The sequence below is a fragment of the Calliphora vicina genome, chromosome 1 (genome assembly GCF_958450345.1).
Source record: "Calliphora vicina chromosome 1, idCalVici1.1, whole genome shotgun sequence".
Taxonomy (NCBI): Eukaryota; Metazoa; Arthropoda; class Insecta; order Diptera; family Calliphoridae; genus Calliphora; species Calliphora vicina.
The window spans coordinates 89465368-89486081 of NC_088780.1; the positions used below are offsets into that span (position 1 = coordinate 89465368).

The window sequence follows — 20714 nt, forward strand, 5'->3', positions numbered from 1 at the left end:
GTACATGGAATATAACAAAGCACGAATTACCTGCAATGTATTAAATTACTTGCAATGTTACTAGAATTTTCTGGAAATTGAAAAGAATAGTAATTGGAATTTTCGAAAATCAATGGAAATTAAATCAAATTGTTTCCGTAAGAATTAGAGAAATACAGGTGTTTCAAAATTAACATATGTTTTTTACATTTCGTAAACTGTGTGAATGACTGCTTGAAATGCCGACACTAAACAATTGTAAATTCATACATTAGAAACGGGAATATATTTTTTAAAAACATTTAAAGGCTTTGATAATGACAAACGTTAGTGTGGGATTTGATAAAACTTTGAGAATATTATACTTCTCAACAAATATGGGGGAATTAAGACTCATTTTTAGAAACACATTTATTATCAAATAGTTATCTAGCCTTAACCCTTTGTCGACCGACGGTACTTATAAGTACCATAACAATAATAAGCTTTTAAAATTAAAACAAAACATATTTTGACCCTTTTTGCACAAAAGTACTTTAAAGTACATTATCATCTTTGGAATAATATATTTTGTTTGCCTATTCGCAACCTAGCTTACCGAGAATAACGGTGAATTATCTCATGTTCTCATTGTGGTGTTTATAAATTATTAGGTCCCTTTCGGATCCCTTTCGGTTACTTGCAGGTCCTCCGCAATGTTAAAATTCTGTAAATAACTTCCTGAAGTCTTTATTTTCAATATTTCATAAAAAAATAAAACTTGTTCAACGATTTAAAGACTTGGTCCACAAAGAGTTAAACTCAGATATATTTTTGAAAGGCTTACAAAGGTTAATTTTGCTATGTAAGCATGTTTTTAGGTTTGAAGTACGCTCCTCTATATCTGGAAGGATGATTAGGTAGCTTTTTATTTAGAAATTTAAAGTGGGCGTGGCACTTCCCATACAGAGTAATTAGTTATGGAATATCTGGTGAAATATAACTGTAAACACCACAAAACTCGGAATTTACTTCGATGCGCATCTTGGTTGAAAATGGTCGGAATTGGATAAATGTTGGTGGCACCAGCCATACCAAGTAAATTGTTATTTTCGAATATCTAGAGAACAAAAATGGATCGGATCGGGGTGTGGTGCCTCCCATACAAAGCAAATAGTTACTTTCAAATATCTGGCATCAGAACAGTGATGTAGTATCTTTCATACCAAGTATATATGTAGTTATTTTCGAATATCAAGTGAACTGTAAATATGAGAGACGTTAAACGTTGTGTAAATTATGTTGATGCCAGTATACTGTTATGTCAAAAATGTATGAGATCGGAGAGGCGTGCCCCTCCCATAGAAAGTAAATACTCATTTTCGAATATCTGGAGAACTATAATAGAACTGTAGGTAATTGAGAACGTTATTCGAAACAAGGGAAATGTTCCCTCCTATTCAAAGATAATATTCATTATCGAATATTTTGGGAACTACTATAGACAGAGTTTTTAAACTTCGTTCAAATTGCTTTGTTGGCAGTATCCATTGTTTGTCTTAAAGTGAGGGGGATTAAAACAGGTTGAATGACCCGTCCCACATTCGGTTAATCTGAGATATGATATCTGGAGATCTATAATAGTGTGATTTTCAATACTTTACATGTGTTATTTTGGTACCATTTTACGTATTGCAAATGGGTGGTTTTAGATAATATAAAGTAAATAAAAGAGCTGTTTTTATAAATTACTTTCCCATCATTTTAAGTAGTTTGACTAAAAATAGGCTGGATTGAAATTGTAGAAACATATGAAATTATATCTTAAGAAAAGTATCAAGATTTTTTAATATACCAGTATAATTTGCATACCTTCAATGTCAAAAGCATATTATACAAATAAATATTAACAAAAAATTGCTGTATTAATTATATTCATTTAATTTTGTATGTAATTCTTTTAAATTTTATATTTTACTACGTTAGAGGTAGCGAAGCGCAACGGGTTAAGCTAATAATCATAGAGAATTATACATAGAGAGGAGACACTCATTTGTCTGATACAATAACAAAATATATTGACTAGCATGTATTTTGTTGTTGCAGGAGTTAGGATTTTGACACCAGACTTAGATTTTTGACAATTACGTCTCGTCTCTATGTTACCCTATGCTACAGTTTCGTAGTTATATTCAAATCGATTTTGTTTTAGCTTCTTCAGATTTTGTTAATTTTCAATGGATTTAATAATTTGATATTATTTGATCAATATTAAACTCAAATAATGGCTGGCATAAATTTTAAATCAAGATAATCAAACAAAAATATGTAAAATTCTTATTATTTAAATTTATCTTTAACGCACTTTGATTTTTATCAAATCCTAATGTATTCAAACGACCCATAATAAAAACTAACATTTTAATCATCATTAAGCTTTTAAATACACAAAACTATCTAAAATCTCTCTTTAACAATTCAAATTCCAAGAATTACAAATCCTGATATGAGTCTGGTGTGCCGACAAACTATTAAAATTTCATTAAAAGGGATGAGCAGAATAAAGTAAAATAATAAATAATAAAGCAAAAGGAAATAAAATAAATCCCAAAAACTAAAATTAAAAACAAACAAATATACATATGTATATGTACAACCAAAAGGTGAAGCTGCTAGATTTGTTGTTTGTATTAAAAATGATAAAAATAAAATAAATCTCTAAAGATTTCAAACAAACCAACCGTCATAAAAATCGTATTCAAATAAATATGTGTGGGTTTGTGTGTGTGTATAAATACCTTTTATTTTAAGGCACACATACACACACCTTTGCGATCATAAAGGACTACAACACTAAAATATTAACTTGGTTACATCTTGGTACTAAAAATGTAGTACTTAAGTATTTAGTACTAGTTTTTAAGATACATGTAGTATGTATGTGTATTTTATGCTAAAACCATCATAAACAACGACAATAACAATAATACAACTACAAATAACATTTATACATATTAGAGTGGCCCTTATTTTGCACTTTTTGGATTTTCCGAAGAAATTTCAAATTTATATTGAGAACAAATTTATAGTAGAGAACGGTGAAACCCGACCATATAATACTCTACACTGAGTAAATGAGCAAACACATTTTTCTTTTAAAATTTCTATAATTTATTTTCGTGAATGATTTTCGAAAGTTGGCCTTATATGGGAGCTATGACCAATTACGGACCGATCACCATGAAATTAGGTCGTCTGATTTATGACTTTTCAAATATATATATATATATGGTTTTTATTGAATTTTTGCATAGATAAAAATTTTTCAAATTGAAATTAAATTTTTATTTATGAATAGTTTTTAGTAAAATTTCACAGTTATGCAGAATTTTCTATTTCAAATGGAAAAATAGAAACAAATTTTGGAATTTATTATCAGCAATTCACAAAAAAAGTGTTGAAAAATATCAAAAATGGGAATTTTTAGGATTTTGGCTATAATATTCATACCAGGGTCGGTTTTATCGGAACCCTTTACAAAATAATTAAAAAAATATTGCGCCATCTAAAATCGGTGACTATATTTTGATATCGAATATGCGATTTGATAATCTATGCCCTAAATTTTATTTGAATTTTACATAAAAAATAGACGTTTTTTGACTAGACCTGGTCCCCTCGGTATCAATAATTGACGAAAAGTTAGCTTTGCAAAATGTATAAACTCCTTATACATCGTCTTAGAAATTTTTTGCGATAACTTAAAAAGAAAAAAAGTACTTTTTTCCCAAAAAATTTGCGAAAAATCGCATTTTTTAAATTTGAATGCATAACTTTGGACTTAGTCATTATTTTTAAACAATTCTTTTTCTATTGGACACATACACGTGTTGTTACTCCAATAAACGAAAATTGGTCGCGCCCCTATTAGGCCCATGAGGTCCAAATTCAAAACTTAAACCTCTTTGTGCATGTGAAATTTCATTCAAATCGGGCTTAACGTTTAGAAGTCACATATTTATTTCCCTCTATTTTTTTACTGACTCAGAAAGTGATTCTAAGTCGATCGGTATACTTTAAGGTGGGTGTTAGACTAATATTTTTGGGCGTTACAAACATCTGCACAAACGCATTATATCCTCCCCACTATGGTGGTGTAGGTTATAAAAACATTAAGTTTTTTGGGTTATTGAAAAGCGCTAAATTGTCGAAGCTGGTTAACCACTAGGGTATTCGAATTATTCGATTTTCCTCTTGTTCGAATAAAACTAATAATTCGAATAAGAGATTTTAACTTGTTCGAATAATTCGATCACACGTTTAAAATTAATCGAATTATTCGAATAATTTAACTATTTTTAAAAAAGTAAAGAATGAAGTTATGATGTCAGTTTTTTAATATTTTATTGTTAAAGAAAAAAAATAACCTTAAAGTTAACAATTCAAGTATGTATTGATAATGTTAAGGAATATTCGAAAACAAAGTGCATCATTAAATTTTCAACAGATATATTCTGATCAGATTAACTCCCGAACAATCTACAAAACAATTGACTAGCAAACACTTTAGTTACCGTTTTGGAGATTAGCTTTAAAAATTTGAGCTATTTGGACATGATCCTGAATTAAAATACAATAAAAACATATTAAGAACTTTTTTATGTCGTTCATTTATTCGGGTTTTAAAATAATAATTATTTAGTAAATGAATTATTCACTTTATTTAAATTATTTATAACAAATTGTATTATACATCAAGTTCTATCTATCAACGTGTCCGAATTGTTGCTTAATAAAGTGGTCTTGGGGAATTACACAATAAAGGGAATCTGTCCAAAGTTTGATATTATTGTCAGTCAACGTGTCCGAATTGTTGCTTAATAAAGTGGTCTTGGGGAATTACACAATAAAGGGAATCTGTCCAAAGTTTGATATTATTGTCAGTGAACGTGGCTAATTTGAAGTCAGACAGTGCATGACTGACGCATTTACAAATACGCAAAAAGTTTATTACCATGTTAGACAAAGATCTTCAACGATGTTCAAAATCATGTATAAGACGAACTACATCCATGCTTTTCTTGCAACAAAACGTTAGTTTGCAATATTTGTGTTTATCATTCGATTTATTAAATATGTTGCTACACTTACTTACGCGGTTAATAACATCACTTATATACATATATTTTAAGATTATGGCCTTTATCTACTTCAATGTAATCATTATAAATGTCATCCTCAATATCACTTTCGACGACCGTTTCAAAATCACATTCTCCATCACATGCAACTCCACTTGTAACTTCTTGCAGTAATATTTATAGAAGGAGCTATCGGAACACTCATCTACAGTGATCGAAAGTCCCTTTGTCTTTAGTTATTTGTCGAATTTCAGCAACAATACAATTTTTGTGAGTCATTATTAATTATTTAAATTTGAAATTATGAAAAATTTTAAGCAATTTAATAAATTTATATATGAACATTTATTCGTTTTATTCAATTATTCTACATTAAATTGTTCGAATTATTCGTTATTCGAAAATGGCCATTTTTAAATTGTTCGAATAATTATTCGTAAGAAATTATTCGATTATTCGAACGATCATTAATCGAATGAATACCCTATTAACCACCTTAACCCATTATATGTGCAAACGTTGAATTAAATTGTCTTAGCATTTTTGTTTAGAACTATTTTGAAATATAAAATTTGGAATTTGAGATTTGCATGATATTTTTTGTTATCGATTTAATGGGTTAACCATGTCAGAAAATTTGTATATTTATATTATATTTCAACAGCTATGGGTAAATGAAAAACCAACACTATTTCATTATTTTTTAGTAAGTTATCGTTTTAACGAGCAAATTTTCCAATTTATCTGATTTGGATTTTGTTGAAATTTTTAGGGCAATCCTAATGTACATATGTATGTCTAAATAAAATATGAATAGTTATGTATGTGCTCTCACTCATAGTAGTAGTTAGTGGGTGTTTATGTCTAACGAAAATGTTGCATGTAAAAATGTTGAAGAAAAATCGCAAATGAAAACGAAAACATAGAGGGAATTCCATTCGTACATGTCTGGGAAATGTTTTTTTTTTCCTATTTTTGTTTTACAACTTTTAACAGCATTAAATTACAAAGTATTTTGAGCGAACTATACACGAACTCTCGTATGCATGTAAGTATTTAGTTTGAATATTACACAAGGAATTATGAATGAAATAAATCTGACAAATAAAAGTAGTTTTTCAGGAGATTACAGTATTAATATGTACATAGTTGTAAGTTTGACAGAATTATATCCTTTTCATCGTTTGTGGGCGCATAGGGGATTTGAAAAGATGTACTAGAGTTTAGAAAGTTATGCCAGATTATTGTTAAGCATGTGATAAAATAAATACAAAGAGGTATGCATACAGTTTTATGTGACAGTTGGAATATGCTTATAATATTTATTATAGACAGGATTTAATGTTGCATTTGTCGTCAACAGTGGGCCAAAGATTAATACAGAAGATGTGAAAAATTTTCAGTTTTTGTATCTTTTATAATTATAAATTTTTGGATTATTTATTTTCAATAAATAATATGAAGCATAAATGTTCCAAAGAATGGGTTCCAGAAGTGGTTATGATTTCAATAGTTCTACACCATTTCGAATTGTATTTCAAAAGTTTTTAATTGTATGTCAGTAATTTCCAATTGAATTTCAAAAATTTCTAATTATATTTCAGAAATTTTCAATTAAATTTCAGAAATTTCTAATCATATTTCAGAAATTGCCAATTGAATTTCAAAAATTTCGAATTTTATTTTAGAATATTTCAATTATATTTCAGAACTTTCCATTTGTTTCCATTTTCTAATTGATTTTCAGAATATTCCAATTATGTTTTAGAGTTTTCAATTTATATATCAGAAATTTCCAATTACATTTCAGAACTTTCCATTTGTATTTCAAAATTTTTCAATTTTATTTCAGAAATTTCTATTTGTATTTCAGAATTTTTAATTTATACTTAAAAAGTTTCTAATTGTATTTCAGAACTTTGCAATTGTTTTTCAGAAATTTCTATTTGTAGATTTTACTGAAATACAATTAGAAAATTCGTAAACATTTGGAAAATTCTGAAATACAATTAGAAACTTTTTAAGTACAAATTCTGAAATATAATTGGAAATTTCTGAAAAATAATTGAAAAATTCTGAGATATAAATGGAAAATTCTGAAATATTATTGGAAATTTCTGAAATTCAATTGGAATTCTCTGAAATATTATTAAGATGCTGCAGATATTATCAAAGAATTAGAAGTGGTTCTGCTTGTAGTCGTTCTAGAACTAGTTTTTTTTTTGGAACAAGTTCTAAAAATTGTCCACGGTTGAATTTTTAAATATTATTTACCATTCCTGTTCAATGGGGTATAAAAACATTCTCAAACACATCCATAAAAATCCATTAGCATGTAATGGCTGGATGCTTAAAATACGTGAGAAATTCTTTATTTACCTTGAAATGTAAATTCTAACACAACGGTAAGTAAATGTCAACAAACGAACTCTTTAACATCCCCACAGTCAAGCACACATTGGTAAACGTGTAAATTTACATACGAGTATAAAGAACTAAATTTAAATTTAGGCAAACTCGATCATATAATACCCTATATTAGTTGAATAAATGGCAATAGATATTTGGGGTATTCACACGGTCTACTATTTGGTCATATTGTCATAATGTCCCAATATATTATGATAGTTTAATCAAATTTTTGTTGTGTTTCAAACAAAAAAATTCTAAACTAATAAGACAATTTGAACTATTGGTCAATGCACAAGGTCTCTTATCATGTCATAATGTCCTAATATTTCACAATGGTTTTTATTGCTTTTCAAGCAAAAAATGTCCTAACATAATACTACTCTGTATGCTGTTTATTGTGTTATCGTAACCAACCAGCAGATACCTGCGCCGAATGCCTAAGAGTCGGCTAAGCCGAGCTGCCGAGTTGTGATATATTAGGACATTATGACAATATGACTGATAAGAGACCTTGTGAATTGACCATATGTTTATTTTTTTTGTCATAAACACAACTATTATATATATTAGGACATTATGCCAATATGACTAATAGCAGACCGTGTGAATAACCCAAATGTATTTATATAATACAAATAAAATGGTATAAAACATTCTGGGCAGAATCAGAATATATTAGAATATTAATGGGCCATTTAAATGATTGATATAGCATCTCAGACATGCATAATTATTAAACGATTGCGAATTTTTTGGTAAGTTGTAAGGAGTAAAATGTAAAATTGACACAGCAAGTAATTCGGAGTCGTTTTGTATAACTAGAAGAGGGATATTACAAATCTTAACACAAACGCATACTACCGTTCCTACATACGGTTGTGTAGGGCACAATTATGAATCTAGCAGAGCAAAGGAGACAGTGTGTTAATGTAAATAAAGGATACGTAATTTAAATTCTGTGTATGTGTAAATAAGTGAATGTATGCATGTGTATACGTGTGATTGTTTATAATTAAATATATCAAATAATTGTTTGTGTTAGTTATGAATTTCATCTTGTCGTTCGTTGTATATTTTTGTTTGTTTTGTTTTATTTGTTCCCACTTCTAGTGCAACTCCTGGTGTCGTTGTTGTTTATGTTGCTGTTACTGTTTGTTAAATATGTCTAACTTTTTGGAAGGATATACATATTTATTTAAGTACGTAGGTATGAGTAGTAAGTGTTTGTTTAGTGATACGATATAAGCAGTTCATACATGTGTACTAGGGTGGCTCTTATTTTACACTTTTTGGATTTTCTAAATTTATTTGCCGTCATCTAAAAACCAAATTGGGACACAAACAAAGAAATAGGATCGTTTTAAAAATGTAACATACCCTTGTGTCCTACTTAAACTCGACAGCACTTCCTCTTTGTGCATGTGCAATTTCATTCAAATTGGACTTACCGTTCAGAAGTTACATATTTATTTCCCTATTTTTTCTATAGAATATCAATATTTTCCAAAAAATTTAAAAAATTAAATATTGATACTCATAGATGTTTAAATACAAAATATTCAAGTTGTCTGACGTTGCTACATTATCCGATTTGGCTCAACTTTTCAGCATTTGGTATTCAGATGACGGAGACAAATTTAAGACCTTGGAAGCATTGAAAATTCAAAAAGTGTAAAATAAATACCACCCTAATATGAACTGTAGGTGTATAATTTTTAAAATTTAAAAATATATACGTATATGTATGTGCTTATTTGTGCTGTAAGTAAGAATTTTTTTTTAAAATACTATGTTTCAAATAAAATGTTGTTAAATATTGGAAAATATCAACTTCGCATTTTGCAAGGTAGAAAGTAAATAAATTTTATTTCTATTATATATAGTAGTTTCCGTTGTTACAGTCGTTGCAAAAAGGGATTTATGTCAGTTGTGTTGACAATATAATCAATTTAAAGCAACTGTGATTTTTTCTATTTCTCACTTAAGCTAGTACAAACATTTTAAAATGGTTATTGCTTTTAGATTTCAAGTGTAACTATAAATTGAAAAAATATTTTTTTGTTTTTGTTTAGCTACTATTTAATTAAATATAACATTACAATGTTTATTTAATACATATATTTAAATAAAATAACAGTATGAATTTGAAAATCATATAATATTAGACAACTTAAGATCACCCACTGTGTAGAAACATTTATTTAACCTCCTTAAAGTATGCAACACTTATCTTTTTTAAGCTTATTTATAATTTACTTGCACTAAATCGTCGGTATTGTTTAAATTTCGTAACATTTTATTCTCAAATAATTCGTTTACATTTATTAAGTACAAAACTGGTGATAAAGAAATAAAATATTTTTGTTAACTTATTACAAAAATCTTAGTGTTTCATGTAAAAAACAACCAACTTTACAAATATTTTCAAGCAGCCACGAGTAAAATTAAATAAAAATTCTTGAGAAACTTGACTAATGTAGTTATAAATTAAAATCAGAACAACTATATAAATGACAAAACGACTAGCATGAGAAGAGAAGCATCAACACAACAAAATATCCTTGTACTAGAGTAAGAAAATCCTTTTGGATATTAATTACAACATAATTTTGGATAGTTACCACATTTAATGTTGCTAAGAAAAAACAATTAATTAGTAAATAAAAAAAGCAACTGAATTTTAAAGCAAATTTGATAAGACATCTTCTATAGAAACAGCTCAATTATTGATCATGTATACAAAATTATATGTACTACAATTACACAATGTTGTCAGTCAGTTGGGACGAAACGAAAAATTTCGACTTTGAACTTTTGAACTTTTAATCTACTGATTTTGATAATATTTGGTATACATGGTAATATGGCCATACAAAATTTTATATTCTCCATAATTTCGAAATTCGTTTTAGTTTAATTTTTATAGAGATTCAAAGTTCATATTTATTTATAGATGCATGCAAAATATTGTTAATAACATTAGAACAGTTAGCCAGATTTTATAATTTTTGATCTCATATTAAAGCTGATGAATCGTATTTCTGCAAAAATTGATTTCTCATCAAAACAGGATAGAACAAAAGTTTCGTATATATTTCTAACTTAACAAGAAAAATCCAAAGAATATAGAAAACGAAAATTTTCCTAGCATATTTTTTTTGCGATTCGATAGCATTCTGGTAGCTCTATGTTTAGTGCAAAAGATGGATTTTATCGAGTTTAAGTGTTCATAATGATAGTTATAAAAATGTGGTAACGAACGTACGTAAAATAGAAGTCAACTTTGGACAGTAGTGAAATGTAAAAATCTGCGAAATGGAACGGAATATTTAAAAGCGATTAACTTATTTTAAAAGTGTATTAATGCAAGTCTCTATCCGGTATTTATACAATAAAATATCTCTATGGTTATACCCTTCGCCATGAGTGGCAAGGGTATATATAAGTTTGTCATTCCGTTTGTAATTTCTACATTTTTCATTTGCGACACCACAAAGTATATATATTCTGGATCGTTATAAATAGTCTGTCCGTCTGTATGTAGCCCCCAAATAACTTAAATACATGATTTATACATCAATATATCGGAAATTCTTCCGGCTCGGTTGCTATTTAAAATCGGACCATAAATGGCTGAGATATACGGAAAAAACCGGGACAACCTCGATTTTTTTATCTATATCTGGATTACTAGACAATATGGTATCTAATGATAGATATTTCAAAGTCCATTGCAATGAATGATGTATTTAAGGCTATAGAAAGTGGGACCTACAATGGGTCAAAATCGGGAAAAATATTTTTTAACTCGAAATTATTTTTCATCAAAACTTTTTTTCTCATAAATTATTTTTGTAAAAAAAATTTTTTTAATAATTAAAAAAAAATTTAAAAAAAAAAATTTGGAAAAAAATTTATAAAAACAATTTACAAAAAAAAAAAAATTAAAAAAAAATTAATTTTGTTAAATAAAAATATTAAAAAAATATTTTTAAGTATAATTTGGTGAAGGGTATATAAGATTCGGCACACCCGAATATAGCTCTCTTACATGTTTTTTGTTTAATTGGCATAAGTACCGGTCGCGAAGGTACGAGCCACGAACGTACGATCTTTCCATATGTTTTTTTTATTATTATAACCATGCATTTTCCCATAAATATCTTAAAATTTCCTTAACAAACTAGTAAGAAAGTATATTGACCATATAATATCCTACACTGAGTAACATTTTTCTTTTAAATAAATAATTTAATAATTTATATTTGTGAGTAATTTTCAAAGTGGGCCTTATATGGGAGCTATGACCAATTATTGACCGATCACCATGAAATTAGGTCGTCCTTGAGCCGAAAAATTTATATGTACCAAATTATATGGAAATATATTCAATAAAACACGATGATTATATTGGATAAGCGGTTAAAAAGTTATATACCAATTCGATTTTAAAACTGTTCATCAACTTAATATTTTGTATGATCATTACGGACCTGTGTACCTACATCTATGAGTATCGGGTTGGTCCGATGCCTTGTCGAACAATTTTGTTTCCTCCCAGATGATACGAACCATTTTGTTATTATTATTGTAATAGTTAATTAAGATCAAATAATTTTAATTACTACTGGGGTTCTTATATTATCCATATTTAAAACAAGTCATATAAAATATATTAGTATTATGTTAATGATTATATGTAACTATTATAAAAGCTTATAAACCCCACAACCACAGTTTATTCCCATTAAGCACTAAATGTTTGTCTTTAATAAAAATAATTAAAATATATAAAAATATTATGATAAACAACAACTTTAACCACATGGATATTAATATTAAAATAAAACAAAAAAAAACTTAATAAAAATTAAAAAGAAACTTACCCTCTTCGGCGGCTTTCTTTTCTTGTCGTCTTTGTAAGACGACTTTTTTGAAAATAACGGCTGCTGCTTCGACAGCATTCTGTATCTCCTGTTCTCCCAGGGTAGTGGTGTGTTGCTGAAAAATAAGAAATGTACAATGTTTAAAAAAGTAATGAATTTGTACTAATTAGCAATGCAGCTTCCACAATAAAAATTGTAATAAAAATAATTGTTTTCTGTTCTTGCTCTAACTGTGGCTGTATCTAGTTGCTACAACAAAAAGTATGAGAATAGCAGGCAGACTCGCCAATGAAAGCGATTTCTTAACATTCTGTGTGTATTTGTTGTTTCTCTTTTGCTTTCGGCTTGAACTCACCTTTGAGATTTGAGCATTTGTCTCAGTTCTATTATTAGCGGCATCATTGTCATTGTCTGCAGCAGCATCATCATCAACATTTGTATCTGGGTCCTTTGAGGCATTGCTTGACTTGTTTTCATCTCCTCTGGGGGATTTCCTGTTGGATTGTTGATAATTTTCTGTAGCTGAATATTGTTGGTTTGTTGTTGTTTTATCTCTTGTATCTAAATTAAAGTCATGTTGTTGTTGTTGTTGCTGTTTGTCATCGTTTGGTTTTTTATTCGTTTTCGTGTTTAAATCGGAATTTCTTCTTTCGTTTAAATAAGATTTTAGGATGGCACCTTAAACGGAAACATTAAACATAAAAAATTAAAATAAATATTAATTACGAATTGCAAATTTGATTTGTATCTTAAAGAATACCATACATAGTAACAGCGTACACTTTGAGCTATTAAAAGACATGTGATTTATTCATACTATTTTAAAGGACATATCTTTATCTTTTAAATGAAATAAAATTTAATGTTGTACAAATATTATTTGGTTTAAAAGTAATATGCTTTTGGAAATTTTTAATTTTGTTCAATTTCCAAAGCGACATATTTTTGAACCTGCAATATATAATGACTGTGGTAAATTTCGTTAAAACCGGAAATGACAAATCCGACTGTTGTCCGCTTTGGGATGGAGATGAAAGAAAATTGCTATTAGGAATGTGCAACTTCAATTTCGTTTTAAAGATAAATTAATTGCATTTGGACTTGCATAAATAAGATATTTATTGCAATAGCTTAAAGGTTCATACTTGAAGTACGAAGGTCATAGCCATACATATATCTCAAAAAATAGACCCCTTCAAAATTCTTAAAGCAATATTTTAAAATAACTGAATACTTTTGATGGTCTGAGTTTTAAAGTGGCATATTTTTAAATCTAATTGACTTGCAAGTTTTTGTAAGACCAAAAATTAACTTATCTAAACAAAAAAATAAATGTGAATAAAATTGTTCCTAATATTTGCAATCCAATTCAAATTTTGCTACAAATTTTAATTTTAATTTTTTTTTTTTCAATAAATATATAATATCGAGGGCCTATGTTCAAAAGCCTCTATCTTTGATTTTCACGAAAATGACTTTTTGATGGTAAAATGTTCAGTAAAAAAGACAAAGATGTTTTTTTTTGCATTTTTGTTATTTCTCTATCTTCAATCAAACTTCAAAAAAACTAACAAAAGCTAAATAAAATTTTTTTCTAAAAATTTTTTTTCTTAAATAAATTAAGTCATATTAAATAAATCACGTTATAAACTGACAGATGGCATAAATAAAATCAAAATAATAAATTTTTATTAAAGTGCAAAACCCTCTATCTGATCATTTCATACATACACACTGAATATTTTCGAAAAACAAAACCATTTATCTATCATAAAGTCCACAATAATGCAACATTTTTTAAACCAATTATATGTGAGATTCAGTAGTTGCTTTAAAAAAATATTGCAGAATACCGAATTTTAATAACTCAAGTAATATCCCTGCGGGAAATTTGTGTTTTAAACGAACTAGTCTCGTGATATGTGAAAAGAGGACATGTTACTTGACTTGTACAATTTATAAATTGTCAACTATTTCATTAATGAATTTTAAACAAATCTGGTAAAAATATTTTAATAAATTTTAATGACCAGTATTAAAATATCAAAAAACTGAACAAATGCTTTTGGTTAGTTCCGCGACCTATCACAGAATGCTTAAATGTTGTCAATTTACCCAATCCTAGGACATCGCCATGTTAAAGTGACAGGTCCCCTTCATATAAAGCGTCTGAACTAGAACCGGTCCCTATAACTTTGGTGACAAGTTTTGTGTTAGTTCCTGTTGCCATAGGGACGCAAAAAAAACAGTTTTTTGGCTCTCCTGAAAAGTTGTGTTTTTCAACATAGAGTCTTTTGAATATAGGCCCTCGATTTGTAATAAAATCTTTATTTATTAACAAAACTCAATGAAATTTTCAACGTTTTTTAAAATTGTTATTCTAAATAACAAAGTGTAAAAAAAACTTCTCAGAAGGTCAAAGAGAATCCCGCAATTCCTTAAAATTGGAGCGAAAATCCCAAATTTGGTATTTTTACAATTTTACCTATTGGTTCCACATTTCCTTCTGGGCTGGGAAAATACATTGGAAAAAATAGGAAACACATCAAGGTTTTTTGATCCAAATTTTAAATGTTGGTATAAAAATAGGTCACTTCCGAAGTGCGTAAAGGCGACATATTCGAAAAATAGGACACGTATTTTATACCAAAATGGTCTCCGTAAAGATACCTTACAGAAAAATATCAAATTTTTATATGTTCTTAAAGAAAGTTTATTTTTAATAAAAAAAGAGTGAAGTCACCTTTTTGCCAAAAAAAAAATCAAAAACAATTTTTTGAATATTTAAATTGAAAATCTTTTGTTTTTGGATCCATAATTGATATTGCTCTGAAATCTTTTTCATGTGATTCATAATTTAGTTGTCTAACTAACAAAAGGGTCCATTCGGTCCAAAATTATGACCTATATTTTTAAAAAGGCGGACCAAGGTATGGCAAAATTTTATAATTTTAATAAAAAAAGAGTGAAGTCACCTTTTTACCAAAAAAAGCAAAACCTATTTTTTGAATATTTAAATTGAAAATCTTTTATTTTTGGATCCGTAATTGATATTGCTCTGAAATCTTTTTCAGGTCCAAAATTACGACCTATATTTTTAAAAAAGCGGACCAAAGTGTGGCAATATTTTATAAGAGATAAATAGCACACCAAGACCTGGCTGATCACTTTCCAAAAATATAAAAAACTTTGAAAGGTACCCTACTTTGAGCCCCCATTGCGTCCATAGAGCATTTGTAGGGCCCATTTTAATAACTTAAACTCGAATATTTCCAAACAATTTTTATTCTGCCCCATTGTGTTGTCGTTTCCGGGCAGTTCTTCTCAAAAATACTGATTAGAACACTTCCTAATTTTCTATTGAAATGGTCTCTGATTCTTGATCTCCGACAATCAGGGGCATCTGAAAGTATAATAAATGCCACATGACAAATGACTCATATACATACATATATCTACAGTTATGGAACTGTTAATAGATGAATCGACACTAATTGCAGAATGTTGGATTTCTTTATATGACACCCATTTGGAAGATATATCTAAGATTGATTTTATACTGAGTTTTCTTCATTCTAGAGCATTGCGGAGCTCTCAGAAGCAGAGTTGGGGGTAGTGCACTAAATGTTGAGTGCAATCAACATTTCACTAGCACTAAATATTATTTTAAAAAATATAGTTTTAACTAATTTTCATCAGCTTTAGTGGTAGTGAAGCTTATATTTTTATCACTAATATTTTTTAGTGATAGTGATATTTTTTTTAACTATAAATCAATTGAGTGGTAATGTAGAAATAAGCACTAAACTCAAATAGTTAAAAAATTTAACAATAACTAAAAAAAAGCTTGAATAATTTTCTTTGCACTAATATATTCAAAATTAGTGATCATGAAGTTATTCCAGTTTAAACTAGAATATTAAATATACAGATGTTTGTTGAGCAAGCTTCAAAGTGTTTTTCAGCATCCGAAGAAATAATAACACAAAAAAACACTGATAATGTAGGATTCTTAGATTTTGGGGAAATTGACAGTAAGTGAAAAAGTTATTGAAGAAATTACTTAGTTTATTAACATCTTCAATATTAGGACAACATTTGTTCAGAAAGATGGCATAGAAAGTGAAATACGTGCATTCCTTTTAAGCTCGGACACTGATATTTGCAGTCTCAAAAAATATCCAATAATAAGGCAAATTTTTTTTAAATTTAACACGCCTTTGGCTTCTTCTGCTCCAGTAGAGCGTTTATTTTCTTTTAGTGGAATGGTGGATTCTCCTCCGAGAAATAAATTAAGTGATTCGAATTTCGAAAAGCTTGTTTTACTTAAAGCCAATAGTCGCTAATTATTTTATGTGTAATTGCTTATTTCTCTTTTTATTGTAATTTGTATATTTATATACCGCTTTTACGGTTTTTCCTTAAATATATTAACTTAAACTATGAATAGAGTAAAACATTTCTTTGTTGAAAAAAATAGTGCAGGAATATTTTTTTAGGCTGCAAAAAAAATATTTTAACTATTTTAAAAATATTATTAGTTAAAAAGTTTTAACTACACTATCACTATTATTGAGTGAGGCTTATATTTTTCAACTCATCACTAAACATTAAAAAAATTAGTGAAATATTTTACACTACCACTAACTATTAGTGATAGTTAAAAATTAGTGCACTACCCCCAACTATGCTCAGAAGACCTATAAATTTAATTTTGAATTCGACATACTTATATTACTTATTGAGTTTAAAATCCTAACGGAGCCATATTAATTTGGATCAAAAAGCAGTGTTTCCCTGTCATAAATACGCTTAAAATCAAGTATTAAGTAAAATTTGGGGGAAAAAATCAATAAAATTGGAAAATAATTTCTACAGAAACTTCTGGTTGAACACTTGCTATCTCAATAATTGAACTCATTTATTTTTAAACACATCCTAATATTGTATGAATTAATAAAACTTAACACTCACCTTCTTCACTGTCGGCACCTTTGCTATTGCGTCGTCTCGGTGTTGGTATTTTAGTGTTTGGTCGTGTTTTATCAAAAAGATCCGCCAAAGGTTTGGGACTGGGTATTTTAGTGGGTTCTGGTTTCTTAGTAGCCTGGAAAAGCAAAACAAAATGATTAAACATCATACAAGCCAACGATAAATAATCCAATTCCAAACCTGTGTTTCCTTTTCGGGATGGGATAGTGAGCGTCTGGTTGTAGGCTTTGGTACATTTGATTTAGCTCCCGAATCCTCAGATATTGAGCGCATTTGTTCGGGTTTGGGTCGGTCATGTGATTTCTCTTCAACTGTTGCAGTGGCATTATCATTTTGTGCCATCATTCCCACACCGGATGTTGATACATTTTCAACATTTTGTCCAGCAGCTGCTTGCAGTTGAGAAAACTCATCTTGTGGTATTTGTAAATCTCTAGACTGTCTACGTCTCAAGCGATTGTGCATAAGGGGAGTACGCGGTAAAGCGCCACCAGCAGCTATCAAACTTGGACCCAAAGATGGTTGGGCCAACGCACTATTGGCATCCGTATTATAATAACCGTAATTTTGGTCATGAGTCAACATATTTTCAGCACTATGGACCATGGGTCTTTGATACGGTTGATAGCTGCCATCATCGGAACCATCATTATAAATAATGCGTGGCTCACTGCTAAAACCTGTATTGTAGGTTTTCTCATATTGTACTTCGTCCGATTCCAGGAAGCTACTGGTACTATCTCCAAAATAGTCCACATATTCGGGACGTGTGTCTTCTTCCTCGGTAACATTTTGAAATTGATGAAACTGTTGCTTGGCCTCACCAAATGTACGCACATGACTATCTGCTGGATGCGCCATCATGGAAGTCTCCTTCAAACAATCTTGTCTTACCAAGCGACTGGGTGAACGACTCATGGAACGACCAGCTGTGGGTATCTCGGGCAACAGACGACGAGATTCTGTGTGAAGGGTCTTGGTAATGGAATATTCCTCATTGCTGTGACTGCGTACCTTTATCATCTTGGAATGGTCACGATTATGATGTATATTAACACTTTGACTACTGGAATAATGTTCAGCCGTACCTACCACTGCGGGTTCCGATACACCAACGGCTGGTACATTCTGTTGCGACAAAAATGTCCGAGGATTTTGTACGTTGGGAAAGAGAAAGTTTTGCTTCTGTCTCGGTGAGATGGGTAGGAATTTTTGCGACCCTGAATTTGGTCCATGTACGGTCAAGGAATTGCTATTGAACGCCTCGGGATTGGGTAAAGTTTGCTGGCGCATAAACTCGGGCGAACGTCGGAACTGCGGAGATGTCTGACGTTTGGGTGGAGAAGTGGGCAAAAGTTTAACATGCTGATCGGGATTTGGTAGAGTAGCTTGGCGCATCATTCTGCCCTTGGGTATGTTAGGTGTATAATCCAAATCGTCTGTGGTGGGTTGTGTTGGCTGATGCTCGTAGGGCTGTGCTGCTTGCTGTTGTGGAGGCGTTTGGAAATTTGTAGTTTGTGGCAACATTTTGCCACGATGCATGGGTGAGGGATAGGCGGTGGGTGGCGAACTGCCTAAATGCATTTGTTGTGCCTGACCTTGGCCAGGCTCAATGAGATTGCAAGGAAAGGAAGTTTGTCGCATAAATGGTGGATAGCGTTGTTCTCCTGGAGAACGTTCGGGTGAGCGGCTGTAACCGCGATTGGGCGATGTTGACAAATACATGGGTGGTTGGCATGGATTTGCCGGTAGAGTTGATTGTCGACGCACCTGATATCAATAATTTACATAGATTAGTAAGATTGTTACAACAAGTATTACATGCTTGAAACTTACCTGTAAACGATGATGCGTGGGTGGTGTGGGTTGTCCTGTGGTCTGCTGTTGCTGTGTCTGTTGTTGCGTTATTTGAGCTGGTGTCGGCTGCGGCTGCTGTACGTAATTATCACAATCACTTGTTTCAATATTAATAATATCTTCGCTATTGTAGGCCGTTGGATAAAGTATGCCTTTTTGCATTTGATGTGGAGAAGTGGGGGCAGTAAGATTAACACTATTATAATTTTCTAAATTTGAACCACTACCACTTAGACTGGAATCGTTATTGGCTAGCGACGTGGGTAAAGTTGATTGACGTAAGACACGACGTTGTGGATTCACGTGATAGGCTGGCGATGGCCCTGACGAATTAACTCCTATAGCACTAATTGTTATGGCACTTCCCGTATTATAATTTATAATCGGATGATTGCGATGCAGTGATGGCTGATGATGCAGATTATGTTGTGGTTGATGGCGTACATCCAATGAGGGGTAACTGCCAGCAGATTGAGCTTCAATGAGATTTTGTTGCTGCGGATAAAGGTTATCGGCAACAGGATTTTGAGCGTTTGGATTGTTGGGATCGTCCTCGGGATCTAGTAAATGAAAAATAGACGTAATTAAAGTATGTTTTGCCTTACAAGTGGCACTGACTTACTAGATATGGTCCAAGAACGTCGTATACTTTTCCTTAACACGTCACTGGTGGGTAAATGATCAACGGCACCACAGGATCCTTTAAGCCAATCTGTTGAAGCTGCCTGAATTTCCCTGCAAGTCGAAAAACAGTTACATTTAAAGATGAAAAATGAAAACATGTTGGGTTTTTTTTTTGGGATAACAAAAAAAATAATAAGTTTTCATTCAGCTAAATTTAAGCTGCGTCTGATATGAAATCTCTATGCAAAATGACAGCATGAAATCATGCGAGTAATAAACTGACAAAACAAACCAAACATCCGTTGAAAAAAATTACTAAATACATCTATCCATATACAGATACTCTCATACATATATACGTAAACACATTTAAACGTTTAAAATAAATGAAATACATAAATGCGTGTGTAATTTATTAAGAAACCAACCCAATATCATTTTGGGTTTTCATACCAAATGAACTTAAAGCCAACAGCAATTGACTGTAATGTTGATATGAATTATTGTTGTTGCTGCTAATAAGCCATAACAATAATACCAAAAACATGCAATCATCATAGATTAAACCACACAGATTTAGATACATTAGCAACATCTCATTTATTAGAAACATTAGAAACATTTGTACATCATCATCAGCAGCAGCAAATGCAAATATGTATCTAATAATTGGAATTAAAAGTAAAATAATAAACAAATTGAATACATTAAACTTGCAAGATGTTTTAGTTCTTATAATTCATCAAATAAACATTTAACAGAATTTTGCACATTTTAACAGCTTACAGTAAGTGAAAAATATTTACAAAATTTTGAATTAAAATTACAGAATAATTTACTTCTC

General features: G+C 30.1%; 1 protein-coding gene across 2 annotated transcripts in view; it reads right to left on the minus strand.

Moving 5' to 3' along the window:
• LOC135963305 (uncharacterized) overlaps positions 1–20714 on the minus strand; it is a 264932-nt gene that overhangs the window by 41199 nt on the left and 203019 nt on the right. For both annotated transcript variants that reach the window (XM_065515101.1, XM_065515102.1), the window contains exons 3-8: positions 19869–19981; positions 19226–19806; positions 17570–19159; positions 17372–17504; positions 12753–13075; positions 12398–12512 (exon numbers count right to left, since the gene is read on the minus strand). In XM_065515101.1, the coding sequence (XP_065371173.1) occupies positions 12398–12512; positions 12753–13075; positions 17372–17504; positions 17570–19159; positions 19226–19806; positions 19869–19981 (2855 nt within the window). The remainder of the gene's footprint in view (positions 1–12397; positions 12513–12752; positions 13076–17371; positions 17505–17569; positions 19160–19225; positions 19807–19868; positions 19982–20714) is intronic.